Source organism: Candoia aspera, chromosome 3 (assembly GCF_035149785.1).
Source record: "Candoia aspera isolate rCanAsp1 chromosome 3, rCanAsp1.hap2, whole genome shotgun sequence".
In the NCBI taxonomy this organism is placed as follows: domain Eukaryota; kingdom Metazoa; phylum Chordata; class Lepidosauria; order Squamata; family Boidae; genus Candoia; species Candoia aspera.
Window position 1 is genome coordinate 130,700,497 of NC_086155.1, and position 14,881 is coordinate 130,715,377.

Here is a 14,881-nt window from a genome sequence, read left to right on the forward strand (position 1 = left end):
CATTTTTGAAGTCAGTGCTTAGATAAACCACACCCCATCCTATCAAAGGCAAAACTTGGGAGACTGTTCTCTTTTCTGACCAGAATACTGTAACATTGGTTTAAAAAAATCCAGTGCCATCCCTAGCATGGGAGTCACTATTTTGTACTATGTACATTTAAAGTATATGTTGATTGGTAGATTGGGATCTATCTGTCTAATGTTCTATTATTATTATTATTATTATTATTATTATTATTATTATTATTATTAACACTATATTGATAATACTCTAAAAAATAAAATGATAAAAGAAAAATGACATGAAAACTAACTTTAAAAAACAGGCACCCACAATTCAGTGGTACATGTAAATGCATTTCTGATCTTACAGATACTTGCAATAATTTTAACTACCCCTAATCAATAGACAAGGATTACATATTAGGAACTACTCTGTTAATATAACTAAAGGAAAATTGAATAAAACTGTCCTTAACTGAGGATTCTTCAAAATTCTTCATTATTGTCAGTTACTTTTTCTTTTGGTTTATTTTGAAATACAGGTGCCATTTGCAGTGGAGTGATGAGGCTAAAAGAGTCACAAGATTTGATCATTTGTCTAACTGGACATAGAAACAGGCAGTTGTACGTGTCCCATGTTACACATTTAGATGGCATTTTCTTTCCAGCCATTCTGTTTCAATATGATAAGCAATAAATTGCCTTTGATTGTTTTTTCCCTCCAAAAGGAGATTTCAAAGGCACATGAGAATGTCTGGTCTACATTCCCTGACTTTCTGCACATTAGCAATTCCCCTTTCTGCACATTAGCAATTCCAGATACCATGAGCACACTCATCACATGGAGCTTTGACATATCAGCAAACCTGAAGCTGCAGATTATATAACAGGAAAAAGTGAAAACCTCAGCACCCTCTGCCACCTGGAAACAATAAATTAGGCACAAAAATATGTTCTTAAGTAAATGAGGAAGGAACACAGAAGCCTCTTTTGCAGAGGAACTATAAAACCAACTTTGTCACAGTATTTATGCAGTCCCATACCACCAGTGTTTTCATCCCCAATCCCTGGCAAATAAGTTTGAATCTGACACACAGTTGTCTTTATTTCTACCAACATTATGGGCAAATCAACACTATTTTGCTTTACCTTTAGTTAACCAATATGTGAATGGAGAAAACAACATCATTTGCTTTATTATACTATGCCTTTCTTTATTATACTATTTTTTTCAACTACGTAGGCCACCCAGAGTCATTTCAAAGTTGAGCAGCTTTCTAAATCTAAGAAAATAGATAAGTAATAATGAATAATCCTATCAGTGTTATGCTTCATGAACTTGTGGAATAATAAAAATCACTTCAATCCCTCTACCCCAAATCTGAAACAAAGTAAATTGCTAGTGCCCTCCTCCATACTTTTCAGTACATGAACTTGTGTGCATTTTTCTGATAGATGGAATAAAATCTGAGTGCCTACTGGGAAGTGAAGCTATATTATTATAAAAAAATACAGAATAAAAGTGATAAAATCTTCCAAAGATTTTTCTGGTTCCCTTGCCACCATTTCTCTGATGCATTTAAGAGCCCCTGTGAACTGTGAAGGCAAAATGATAGCTTGGTGACAGTTTTTTCATCAGGTGCTTTAGTCAATACCTTTGACCAGTGTTGCATATTGCCACAGCAGCTGGCTTGGACGAGGGAGGAGAAAAAAGTGCAAGAAGAAGATGCTGAAGCTCCAGAAAGAGTAGTGAAGACATAGCTGGCTTGAATCCAGGAGCCAGGAGATAAAATGAGATGGAGAAGAGAAGAAAACAGAACAGAACAGAAGACAAGACTGGCTAATGGGAAAATAGTCCAACAGTGTTATTGCAGAACTGCATGGATTCAGTGGAAAATACAGCTTTGATGCTGCTTCCAATAAAGAGGAGCCGAATCAGGAGTTGGGGGAGGAACTAGCTCATCTCCCCCAAACAGATGATAATTTCAGATCAGTCAGGATTGGAGTTGATTCCAAAGTGATGCAAAGCAGTAGTGGAGAAGTGACCCTAATTGTCTTATTTATTATAGATGGCTTTATATAAGCATATATATCACTTGCCAGCTGCAAAACAAACAAACAAAAAAACTAAACAGCTATTCCTCCTTGGTCACTATGAACTGTACAGTTAGTCCTTGCTTAACAACCAGAACTAGGACTGGAATTTTGGTTGCTAAGTGAAACGGTCATTAAGCCAACCCAACCAAATTTTACGACCTTTTTTGCAGCGGCTGTTAAGCAAACCACACGATCATTAGGCAAATCACATGGTTCCCCATTGATTTCGCTTGCCAGAAGCTGGCCAGGAAGATAAGAAAATGGCAATCACATGACCATGGGACACTGTGATGGTCATAAATGCAAACTGGTTGCCAAGTGTCCAAATCGCGATCACATGACCAGGGTGGAATGCTGTGATGGTTTTAAGTGTGAGGACCAGCCATAAGTCAGTTTTTCAGCCTGATGCCTTCCAGTTACTGTTGGATACCACATTCTAGTAACCCAGACAACACGAATAGAAGCTGCAATTCAAAAACTCTGAAGGGTCCAGGCTGCGATATTAATATAATACATAATGATAAAGGCTAACAATACTAGTAATAGTAGGAATGCATACTTATCCTTGCTGCAATTAATAACCACCAACAATTATAGTTAACAGTTATTACCAACATTAAAAACAAATGTTGCTAAACTTTGATGTACCTTATAAGCAAGATCATGTAATTTCAATGTAGTTTTTTCCGGTGTTCATGGAAGACAACTTACTTGATTCGGTTCCTTGTTGCATCTGGATCCTGTGCAATCACTTGCCCAATGATACTTCCTTCTCTGACATCTTCATCTACGTCTATTAAATTAGATGGTATTTTAAAAACAGGTGGCTCATCTATATCTTCCACATAAACTTTGACCAAAGCTGAGTCCTTAAATGGTCCCAGGTAGAAAAATCTTGGGTCGGGATGAGTGTTAGTTGCTTCTATTTTTAGGTTATATAAATTCTTCTTTTCAAAATCTAATTGCTTGCATCCAAATATTGGGGGGTGAAAAAAAAAAAAGAGAAAAAGAGAAAAAAAATAAGTATAAAAAAAATAAAAATAAAGGACTAAGCATTTTTGGAAGACCCTGTCTTCAGAGCTTTGCTGCAGTTCTATACACCAGGGGTTAGCATTGCAATGTCCCAAATTAAAGTCAGTTTAAAATTATCCCAAATCTCACAAAATCAATACATGTCACCATTTGCAGCAGTCTGAAAGGAGCTGTCAAGAATGTCAGATTAAATAAAAAATCTTAAAGAGATTCCAGACAAGGATATGTGAGATCTTGGGGAAAGGAAGATTGTGGAAGTCTTGTAAGGTTGGAAAAGTTCAATTGTTTAAACACAAACACTTTGGAAGTTGAAAGTAGGACCTGGAAAGGTTACCGACCCCTTTGAACACATTTATCTGTTCCGTTGAACTCAATGAGTTTTACTTACAAACAGGTATGCTTAGGATTACATTCTGAATACCTTTTGCAAATAATTATGGTTATATTTTCTGTGTTCAGTCATGTGCCTTCCACCATTTGAATGATTTTTTTAAAAAGTTCATTTTGATGATTTCCTTTTAGCATTCTACAAATTGTTTTCCAGATTTTTTTCTTTTTTCTTTTTTTTTTAAAAAAACCTCAATAAATATTTGATGGTATAAGTTTAACATACAGTACTTCCACAGGATTTTATTTTTAATACATGCCCATACGGTTAGAACAATATTTTTTAAAAATTCATTAAAAAAAAAAATGCTCATTTGAAAAAGAAGATACTTACAGAGCTTCAATAAAAATAACATAGAAAATGAAACTCTTATAAATTAACATTCTATTTCATCTGTTTTCATTTCTATTATTGGTAGCTAATACTATTTAAAAAAGATGTCATGCCTCAAATTTTAAAGCAGAGAAGTGAATCATATTCTATTTTCAGACAGGAAGTGTTGACTAATGTACAAACCAAACTTCAAAGGTCTTATGTTTCAAATGTCAGGATGAATCAGTGAGATAATATACCATACAGAGCTCTTGCATATACATGAGTATCCCAAGTTCATATACAATTTGTATAGTTACTTCAACAATCAGTTCCACTGAAAACAACAGAAGGGGGCTTGGGGTAGGTGGGCTTTGGATTTACAACTCTGAAACAATGCAGTTTCTTCATCTATTGAACTTTGTCTGTTGCAGTGCTATATCTTTCTGGGTTTGGTCCATCAATCAATACAAATCAGTGTTTCATCTCAAAAGTGCTGAAGCATGCTACATTTGGCATGAATCATTAGGTCCAATCTGCATTTCACCAAGATCAATGGCTAAATTGCTGTTGATTTGGGGGAATCAGAATTACACTTATTCCAAACAGAACAGCCTTTCAGAAATATAGGTCAACCCAAAATTGTTCTTCCTTGGTATAAATATTTCTAAAATCATTTCAAATTAATCTTGATTCAGTGGTTTCTGTAAGGATAAACTGCAATATGAGTAACACTCTTCTTTTTACAAACTCATATTTAAAAAGCAAATCACCAAATGCTGAAGAGTATGTGTTAGCATATGGGTGAAATATGGGCAACAGTATATTGGCCTTCATGATTACATATCTTAGCTTGTTTTTAATGAGAAAAGCATTCTGTGGCTGATTGTAGGACATACAAATCAAATGCATGCATCCTTGGGGTACAGCACTATGCCACACTGGCTAAAATGTGCCCAGATTTGTAAATATTATCCCTACTGTCAGCAGGAAATGTGGCATGTAGTATAGGTACAACTAAGGCCAACCTCACTAAAAAAAGTGTTATCTGAAAGCCTTGATTGGTCAAAGTCATGATGGGCAGCAGAAGTCGACATCCACAGGCCCATCTAGTGATGGCCATAGCATATGGAAGACTGTGACTTCGAATATAAAGGGAATAAATGGTAAACTGTATGAACTGATAAACTTACTAAAAGAAAGATAATAGGAAAGTTTCATGACACTGAAACCAAGAGAAGAGGGAAGCAGAAAACAGTTTGAAATGGAGGTGGTTAAATTTTATGGAATAGAACTGATAAACTCTAGCATGGAAATGAAGAAGTAGGTTCAATTTGGAAGAAAGAATTCAGAAAGTATGAATTGTTGTCAAATCGATTTTTGTAGGTGTATATGAAAAATAGGAAGCCATAGGTTGGTGACAGTCGCATGTTACACTACAGTAAATGGTAATAATGAAAGAAGTAGGTATGAGTTTTTTTTGGGGGGGGAAATGGGCAACATTTTAAATTAATGGAGAACAGGAAGAAACATATTCTGTTGGGTGACATAAATGCCTGGCTGGGAATGAGACAAGAAAGTGTGGAAAAAGTGAGTGGGCCATTTGGAGAACCAAGTATGAATTAGAATGGCAACTTCTTGGTGATTAACTGCTCAGAGAAGGTCTATTTGTTCTGAATACATGATTTAAGCACAAGTCTGTTCATATGCAGACATGGTAAAGGAATGGATGCAAATCTAAAAGCATGACTGATTGGTTTATAGGAAAGACTGAGATAATTACTGAAGGATACAAGAGTGATAAGAGATCCTGAATATGAGACTGACCACCATTTGGTAGGGCCAAAAATGGATCTTGAGGGGAAAAAGTGGGAATGGAAATAAGTGAGCTGAATTGGAGTGGAAGTGGGACTTGGGTACTTAAGAAATATGTGTAGTAAAACAAGAAGACATAATCAAGAATGAATGTTGCTGAATGAATGTGGTGCTGCAAACCAAAAGGAATGATATACATTGGGATTGTTCGGCCATTAGAGAAAAGGAATGAGGATTGAAGTTCAAAACAAATTTATGGAGAAAGAGTGAATGAGTTAAAAGACCAAAAAAAACTGGTGGCTGAATAGAATTGCAGATACCCTCAAAAAGTAAGAGATGGAAAGTTTAAAGAACAAAAGGCAGGGAGCTCCAGTGGCTGAATCTTGAACCTGGCTCTCCCTGGCTCTAGTCTAATACCTTAACAGTGTCCTTGAACACGACTACAGGACCTTTTACCAGACACAGCAGCTGTATTTCCCCTGCCTTTCATCTCACTATGAATAAATGAGTTTATGCCTAAGGCAGGCAGAAGGTGCTAGCCAAAGGTTTATTGAAGCATATTCCTACAACAGCTGCTTTTAGGGCCATCACTGGTTATAGGGATGGCTCTAAAGGATGATAACAGTGTGGAAGTGCCCAAAATTTGTGTATGCAAATGTTATCTCTGTTGCTTCTTTGGTATGAGCTAATAGATCAAAATTAAATTTGGAACTCTAAAGAAAATAGAAATTATTTCTTACAGTTGACCTATGAACTGAATTAGTGGCCCAGGATCATTTGTAGTTAATGAAAACTAACTTAGTATGAAAGAAACCATAATTTCTGTTCCAGGCTTCTTTGAATTAACCAGTTTAATAAGAATAGTCAATCTAATTCCTTGCAGATGTTTTGGACGTTAATTTCCACCAGTCTGTTTATTATTGCTAATGGCAAGGAACTGTGGGAGACCCAAATATCAGAAAGACGGCAGATTGCCTACCTCTGGTTTAAATTATTTTAAAGCTTACCTTAGATAAAATGACAAACTGTAGAAAAATAAAAATGGAAATGGACCCACCAATATAAATCAGGCTCTCCACAAAAGACTTGATGGAGGAAAAAAGGGTAAAATTATCTATTCAGGCTTCTTGTTAAGGGACCTACTTCATATGAAAGACATGACTGAAACTGAAATTACATGAAGAGAGAAAGCTCTCATGCCATTCTCTAACCATGCTATTACAATGCTATACTAGTTTCTTATACTGCAGTGCTCTCCTGATTCATAATAATATGAGAGAGATGGGAAAAGAAGATATATCCATGAAGAAAATTGTCTGTTATTAAACTCTTGAAATTTCATGCTTCTTATTTCTCTCAGTCTAGTCTGGAAGTAATGGCAATCTTACTCTTGGACCACTTTTGAAGTTTCATCCTGAACTGCACTATCATTACAGAAGAAAGCATCCTAAGTTTATAATATTGATTTAATTTTAACCACAAACACACACATACGCACAACTCCAGGTGCATATTGTGCCTCTTCACTACCCCTTGGCACTAGGGATAACTATGACACGTATTTGCAGATCAGCACACAGATTGATTTCCTCTCTTTTTAAAGATGATCTCTGGGTAGAGACCATCTGCTAGCTGGTGGATGAGCCATCAAGAGAGATGTGGGAGCAGATGCCTAGAGCCAGCAATTCCTTATTGGAACTCTAATTTGTCCAATAAATTTCTTGGCCTGCAGCTGATTTCCCCATTTACTTTGACAGAGGTGACATAATGCATGGAGGACACTATGAAAAGACATCTCAAAAAGTCATGAGTTTTTCAGATTCTATCACAATAATACCTCAGGTGGAAGCTTTAGAACCCAAATACTCCTGACAAGAATCATTCCATTTTGCCTCTTGCCTGTCTTTATAGAACTCAGTGGAATAAGAGCTATAAGCCCTGGGGGGCGGGGGGGGGGTAGTGGTACCCAGTTAGGGTATCTGGGCAAAGTCTTCATTAAAAACTGGACTTACTTAGCATCCTGTTTTCAGGACACCACATAAATGTTTGGCTGTTTCCAGCCTTTGGAAAGCAAATAGTAGACTTCAGCTGGTGGGCCACCTTGCAAAGTTACCCTACCTCTCTCATACCCTCAGCAGAACTTCCACATTAATCCTTCTAATGCTACATGCCAACAAGCTTTAATGCATTTGACAAGCCAGAACAGTTAAGAATATCTGTTGGGAGGGAGGGAGAGAGAAAGAAAGAAAAGCTGCAAGGTTTGAAGCTTAACACCTGCTAGTTTCTCTGCAGTTGACCTTTCATGAAACCTGATCCATCCTCCTGCTTGAAAAGGAAATCTAAAACCTGGAGTGCCAAGTCCAATAAAAGACAGAGAGGAAAATAAACCTTTTTGACTGTTAAAATCCCTTCTTGTGTGTCCTTGTCAGTGATGATATCAAACGTGTCAGATCCGTCGCCGGCAGCAATGCTATACTCAATTGCGGCATTTTCACCCACATCGGGATCGTTGGCTTTTATTCTGCCAAGTGAAGTTCCAAGTGGTGCAGACTCTAGAGAGCTGAACTGATATGTGCCTGGAAAATAAAAAAAATAAAATTGTAAGTGTGTGTGTGTGTATGTGTTTGTGAGTACATGCATACCTAGGTATTCATTTATTAAATCATTTTAAAAATTCACAAGAAACAGGTTCCTCAGCTGTTGGCTGAGTATAAGAAAAAGCAGTGTGAGTTACCAGCAAAACTGAACACAGCTGAGAATACTGGTAAAATAAAAGTTAAAGAAAATAGCACGCTGATGGAGCACAAACTTCTTTGAATTGTTACCTGTAATTTTTAGCATCATAGATGTAAGCAAGATATTCTGCAGCAGCAATGGTCCAGTCTAGTGTCAGTATTATTACCCTGGAAAGTGTACATGTGTACCTATTGAGATATAATTTCTAAAATCAATGTGTGTTAATTTTTTTTTTTTAGTTTATAACAGATTGCAAGGTAGTCAATCTTGGGATAAAAATGTCACCAAATTTTGCCCAAAGCTAAAGCCGAAATGACTCTAGGGGGCTGTTGAGGCAAGACATCTGTTATAATTTTCAGAGCAAGTTTCAACGAATTTTAATAAGACTAGCACATTTGGGGAGAGGACTTTTTGAGGGTAAAAGTAATATTCAACTCAACCCTATTCTGGCATTGCATTACTGTGTAATATATATTGCAACATTTAAAGAGAAAGCAGGACTTCCAAGCTGAACCTCTTAAAGGATAATTAGATGTCTTATGTGGGTGATCTAAGAAAGTTGAGGGTTATTTAACCCATGTGATTTGCCTTGTTAAAATTGCTACTTATGTAAATATAATTGGGAAGAAATATTATGATTAAGGATCTCAATGTGATATTGAATTATATCCCTAATATACGGAATTTGTCATCTCATGAATAGCTCTATCAAGCTTGGAGAATTTTACTTAAATGGGAAGATACTTACTCTGCTGATTGTAAGGAATGAGTTTGTAATATATTTTTGAAAAGTCTCTATGTATAAAAATGAGATTATATAACATGGTGATATGTAGTCTAGATGTAATGATAAGCTTAATGACTGGATTAATTTTATATAATTATTTATAGTTTCTAAATGAATCTTTTTTCTGCTACTTTTTTTCCTTCTTTTTTGTAACATGCAGTTTATTTTGCTATATTTAACTTTTCTTTTCCTTCATTACATAAAATTACCATTTATCTAAAAAAAAAAAATGAGGACTTCCAGGCTAATAGTGGAATGTATCTTTCATAATAGGAACCCAAATTACAAATGTTAGTATTGCATTTTTGACAAAGCTTGTAGCCCATGGGATAGAGAGTAAAGAGGCAACATTTAAATGCAGATTCACTTCAATGACATGGGACTTCTTATTTGAATTTTCTTCTATGTTTAGGTAATCTAATAGGCTCTTATTTTGCAACCATAGATTTCTGAGGCTCACAAAGTAATTAGAGAAAGGTTGGCAGCACCTAACCAAAGTTGGAAGCTCTTCAAAAAAACAACCAGGATTAAGATCTGGCTACTGCTTAGATGAAATACCATCAAGATATACCAAGGCTGTAGGCTAGGCGAGGAGGTTAAAAAAAAGAACTACCAAAGAAGGTGGCACTTGTAAACCACTTTTATATTATGAGCTAGTATGGATTGTCAGTGAAGAGACTCAAGGTCCAGGCCCTCCCAAAATAATTCCCTTTCTGTGAAACTCTACACTAGAAGAAGTCTATTGACTTACATTTCCTCTGTGTTTTAGGAAGCTTTTTTTGAAAACAATAATTATATTTGTTAATGCAGTTGAAAGTTTGGCTTACTTGCTGATAATGGTTGTTGGGAGCTCTTGCTTATTGTTTTGAACAACTAATATTAATCATACACAAGAATTGTATAATTTTAATTGCATATTTTAGCTGGTTATTTATGCTTTGATACAGCATAACAGCATTGTAAGGAAAGTATCTCGGGGATCCTTCTGGACTCAGTGATGAGATTAAAAACAGTTAAGTGACTAAAGCAGAAGCAGTTTGATCAAAGTTATTTACTTTTTGTTTGTTTATTACATAGATTTATATGGGTGCTTTGCCAAACATGGCCACAGAAAGGCTGGTGAATAAAAAATACCTAGTTCTTAAACTGATACGCTCATTTGAGAGAAGGTTTTCAACATCCCGACATAGAACCTGGACCCTTTTAGCAACTGATTACTTACTTGTGATGTTGGGATAAAGGACTAGTGCATGCAGGTAAGTTTATTATCTCTCCTTAGTCTCTTTTATGAGCAACTGGATACCTTGATCTACCACACAGAAAGTAAACCCTGCATTTGCCTTCATAGAAAAAAAAAAAAAAACTATGTTTTTTTATTGTATAGCTCAATGATACAGGTTGTTTGTTGTGCACAACATGACTCTTTGGCATTTCTTAGCAGGATTTGGGAAGATTTTTTTCTAAACCGCTGGATAATTAGTTCTGTCAGTGTAAACCATTTCCATATAGATGGGTCAAAGGTCTGACGCAGATATGGCAGTTTTCTGTATCTTGATGATTCTATCTCTGACCATTTATAACCAATGCATTTAAGAAATTCTGAAAAGAGGCACTGAGATGGGGTTGCTTCTAAAGCTGCAGGGGAAAAAAGAGGGCATGTATCCCTTCAACTTAGACCATAAGAAGGCAATGAAGCCTGTTTTATACTATAAGTCCCATAAACTCATATAATTCACTACAGTGGCAAGAGCTGATGGAAGTTTAAACTTTTGGACAGGACCAGCTTGCCTATTCCTGTATTTGACAATTACAGGTATTGTGCTCAAAGTCAGCAGAAGAAGTAAGCTGCTGTGTCCTTTTCTGATTATTGAGAAGCTGCAGAACTGTTATAAAGAGCAGATCCATGAGGAATGTATCACACAAGTACTTGAGGCCTAAAGTTGTCCCTGGGGTTTGTCTCTAAGACATTTGAAAATCCCCAAAGAGTCACTGTTCTGTTAAGGAATGTTTTACTTTGATGCAATCAGACAGAGACTCATTCTATGCATTAGGTGGAGTGGAGCTAAAGTCTGAAAGGTTAAAACTTCTGAATTGCTACCATGCAAAAGATTTTATTTCTTATTGGCCATCCATTATTTTAAACTTCTCCTCTCCCTGATACATATAAACACTCAAACTTTCTTCCATATACTAAAGTCTAACATCAGGTTACATGCTAGACTAATTATTTTGTAGTGACATTCTAATTTGTAGAGAATGAATGTACATTTTAAAATTGAAATTGATTTTTTAAAAAGAAGATTCCCTTCATCCACATGCAGTCAAAACTGGTACAGGTTTGAATTCTACCACATTCTGTCTAATGTACAAGTCTTGCACTAACTTTTTAAAAAGCTTACTCAGTGAAGCTGTCCCCCAGTAAATATGCACTGGATTACAGCCATCGTTAATCTTATCAAGTATAGCACAGTAATTTGATGAATGCTTAAAAATAAATAGGAATCCTGAATGTGTATTTTTCTACCTATATTTCCACCAAGAACCTAATTAAACTTATGCTCACATGGTCAATAAAGGAAAGCTATACTATTGTAATCACAATCCAGGTTTTTGAGTTTCAATTTCAACTGACAAGAGACAATGCTAAAACAGCCTTAAATCAATGTTGGCAGATACATGCTGGCTTAAAGGAACTCTGATAAAATGTCAATATACGAAAGGACAGATCTCTCTCTCTCTCTCTCTCTCTCTCTCTCTCTTTAGAAAAGTCTCTCTTTCCCTTTTTTCTCAAAACAAAATGAATAATTTGTTCTCAATTATAGCATGCAAGTTCTATAACAGCATTGAACAAGATATTGTTTATGGGAAAAGAACCCTTTAGGGGGAGATGTGGAGCTGTTCCTACAATTAAGCTAGCATACAAGGTACCCATTACCTGTTTTCAGCATATCAGAAATACACTGGGAAACAAAGTTTGTCGTCAGCATCTTGCTGCTACAGACACAAATGGCCATTTTCAAGATAAACACATATATACATTGCCTCTGCTGTTCACTACAGTTTGCCCAATTTCAGGTCAGCAATACTATCTGTTCTGTAGATCCCAAAAGCATTTGCATGAAGCAATTTCCCAATCCGTCACTTCATTGGGTGGTGGGAGGGAGTAACATCATGTCTGTAAAGTTGTCACTGCACAAAAGATGCAAATTCACGTCATTTGTATCAGGACATCAGGTCACATGCATTAGCATTATGGCTTGTATCGGACCCTATGAATCAAAGTGAAAATTCATTCTTTTTTTCTCACTGTGACCAAGGTCACATAAGGAGCTGAACTATAAGGTAGTTTGTTTGGTTTGGGCTTCGTGTTCTGGATGAAGCCAGTCATTGCGGTTTGTATATTGTGGTTTATGGCTTAGCATGTGGTGCAAGTCCAGCCAATTGTAGTTTATTCAATAAATCATCATTAAGTATACTGCGACTCAGTGATGGGTGAACCCAGGCATTTTCTTTCATACAGACATACATATAGGCTCTCATAATACAATAAGCAATAAATCATGGTTTACAAACTACAATAAATAAGACAAAACAAAATTAACCATATTATGGTTTAACATACTGTAATATATGAACCCACCTATCTTATTAGGCTCTGGTGTGGTTTGTTTAAGCTTAGTAACCACTATAGTTTGCTAACTATCATTCATTAAGTATGTTTGTTCTCTTTGGGTGCATGTTCCCTTGGACAGACTGAAAAAAAAATGTTTTAAGTGAAAAGTGTGAGGAGGTATTCAGATTGTTGGACTGAATTGAGGAGTTTTGCCAAATCTCTTCCATATCTATTTGCATTTTAAGTTAAAACTTGTTTCAGTGTCCTCAGAGGAAACCCAGAGAGAAAATTCTTTCAGCAATTAAAATATTTTATATAAATGGAGAAAAAAATGATAAAAATAACCTGCGAACACAGTGTGCCAAGTTAACTTTGCAGGTAGACTGGGTCAAAAATCATTGGAAGGTAAACTGTATCCCCCAAAACAGGTCTTTAAGTTCTTGGTGTAATATCTGAACTGGTTTGTGTGCGGGTGCCCATATTTCACCTGCTTCCAGATAGGAGTAAATATGAGGGGGGAGAGGGTTGGTGGGACTGCTTGACTCATTTTGGGTATCTTGCATCACTGAAGTAGAAAATTTCGAGACTAATAGGCATAGAAGAATCTATCCTATGGAATCAGACCATCTCGTTTGGTAACACTGAGACTAATTGGCAGTGGTTTACAAAAGGGTAAGGCAGGAGTCTGGAGAGGCCAGGAACTGCACAATAACCCACACCTGATAACATATTTTCCTAATTGTACTGGAAATAAATGTTACTGTTCCTGACAGCCTGTTATCTGCCACTACCATCCTGACTGTTATTTCAAGGTCAGGAAATCCTAAATAATTCCAAACCAATGTCTAAAATCTAAAATAATTGTTGACCATGTCTCAGCTGGAGGAAAGTTTAGCTTTGGGAGAAGTATGTTTCTCTATCCAATTTTGAAAAGTTGCACCTGTACAAATAAGATGGTTGGGGAACAGAAGCATTTTCAGAATGGCTCCAATCCAAATTGAGGCAGGGAGCACAGAGAATCCCGGAGCATTACCAGTCAGCAGGCAGGCAAGTCTTGAATGAGGAGAGAAAAGGACTTGCCAAATCATGATACATTTATTAATTGTGTTCCCACATTGCTTAGACAGTCACAGGTATATAGACAGGTTAGTCAGTTAATAAGGGTAAATTTATGTGGCAAGGGCATTTTAATTGTGGGTTCAAAACGAACAGCCATATTGTGTTGTTTCTGCATAAACAGAAAAGCTTAGAATGCAACTTACTTTGGCAATGTAAATCACAGTCATGCTGTTAATCTAAAATGACATGAAATGGTTACAGGAAATATTGTCTTTCTTTGACTCCCACCTAGGTGGAATATATAAGAATGATGCCAACCATTTTTCTGCTCCAAATTTTTCTCCTGCAGTATCTTACTGGTTAAGAGATAAACAGAATATTATACACTACAATGTGGATTTGTTTAATTGAGAAGTTAGTCTTTTCTGAAAAAGCCAAAATAAAACAAGAAATGGCAAGGAGGGTATATTTAATGTTGTTGTTTATTCGTTTAGTCGCTTTCAACTCTTCGTGACTTCATGGACCAACCCACGCCAGAGCTTCCTGTCAGTCGTCAACAGCCCCAGCTCCTGCAGGGACGAGTCTGTCACCTCTAGAATATCATCCATCCACCTTGCCCTTGGTCGGCCCCTCTTCCTTTTGCCTTCCACTCTCCCTAGCATCAGCATCTTCTCCAGGGTGTCCTGTCTTCTCAATATGTGGCCAAAGTATTTCAGTTTGGCCTTTAATATCATTCCCTCAAGTGAGCAGTCTGGCTTGATTTCCTGGAGGATGGACTGGTTTGATCTTCTTGCAGTCCAAGGCACTCTCAGAATTTTCCTCCAACACCACAGTTCAAAAGGATCTATCTTCCTTCGCTCAGCCTTCCTTATGGTCCAGCTCTTGGAGCCGTATGTTACTATGGGGAACACCATTGCTTTAACTATGCGGGCCTTTGTTGTCAGTGTGATGTCTCTGCTCTTAACTATTTTATCGAGATTTGTCATTGCTCTTCTTCCAAGGATTAAGCGTCTTCTGATTTCCTGACTGCAGTCAGCAT

At 36.6% G+C, this 14,881-nt stretch overlaps 1 protein-coding gene across 3 annotated transcripts in view; it reads right to left on the reverse strand.

Annotated features, from left to right (window-relative positions):
* CDH9 (cadherin 9) overlaps positions 1-14,881 on the reverse strand; it is a 113,505-nt gene that overhangs the window by 30,248 nt on the left and 68,376 nt on the right. For all 3 annotated transcript variants that reach the window (XM_063300203.1, XM_063300202.1, XM_063300204.1), the window contains 2 exons: positions 8,036-8,223; positions 2,812-3,065 (listed from right to left, as the gene is read on the reverse strand). In XM_063300203.1, coding sequence (XP_063156273.1) covers positions 2,812-3,065; positions 8,036-8,223 — 442 coding nt within the window. The remainder of the gene's footprint in view (positions 1-2,811; positions 3,066-8,035; positions 8,224-14,881) is intronic.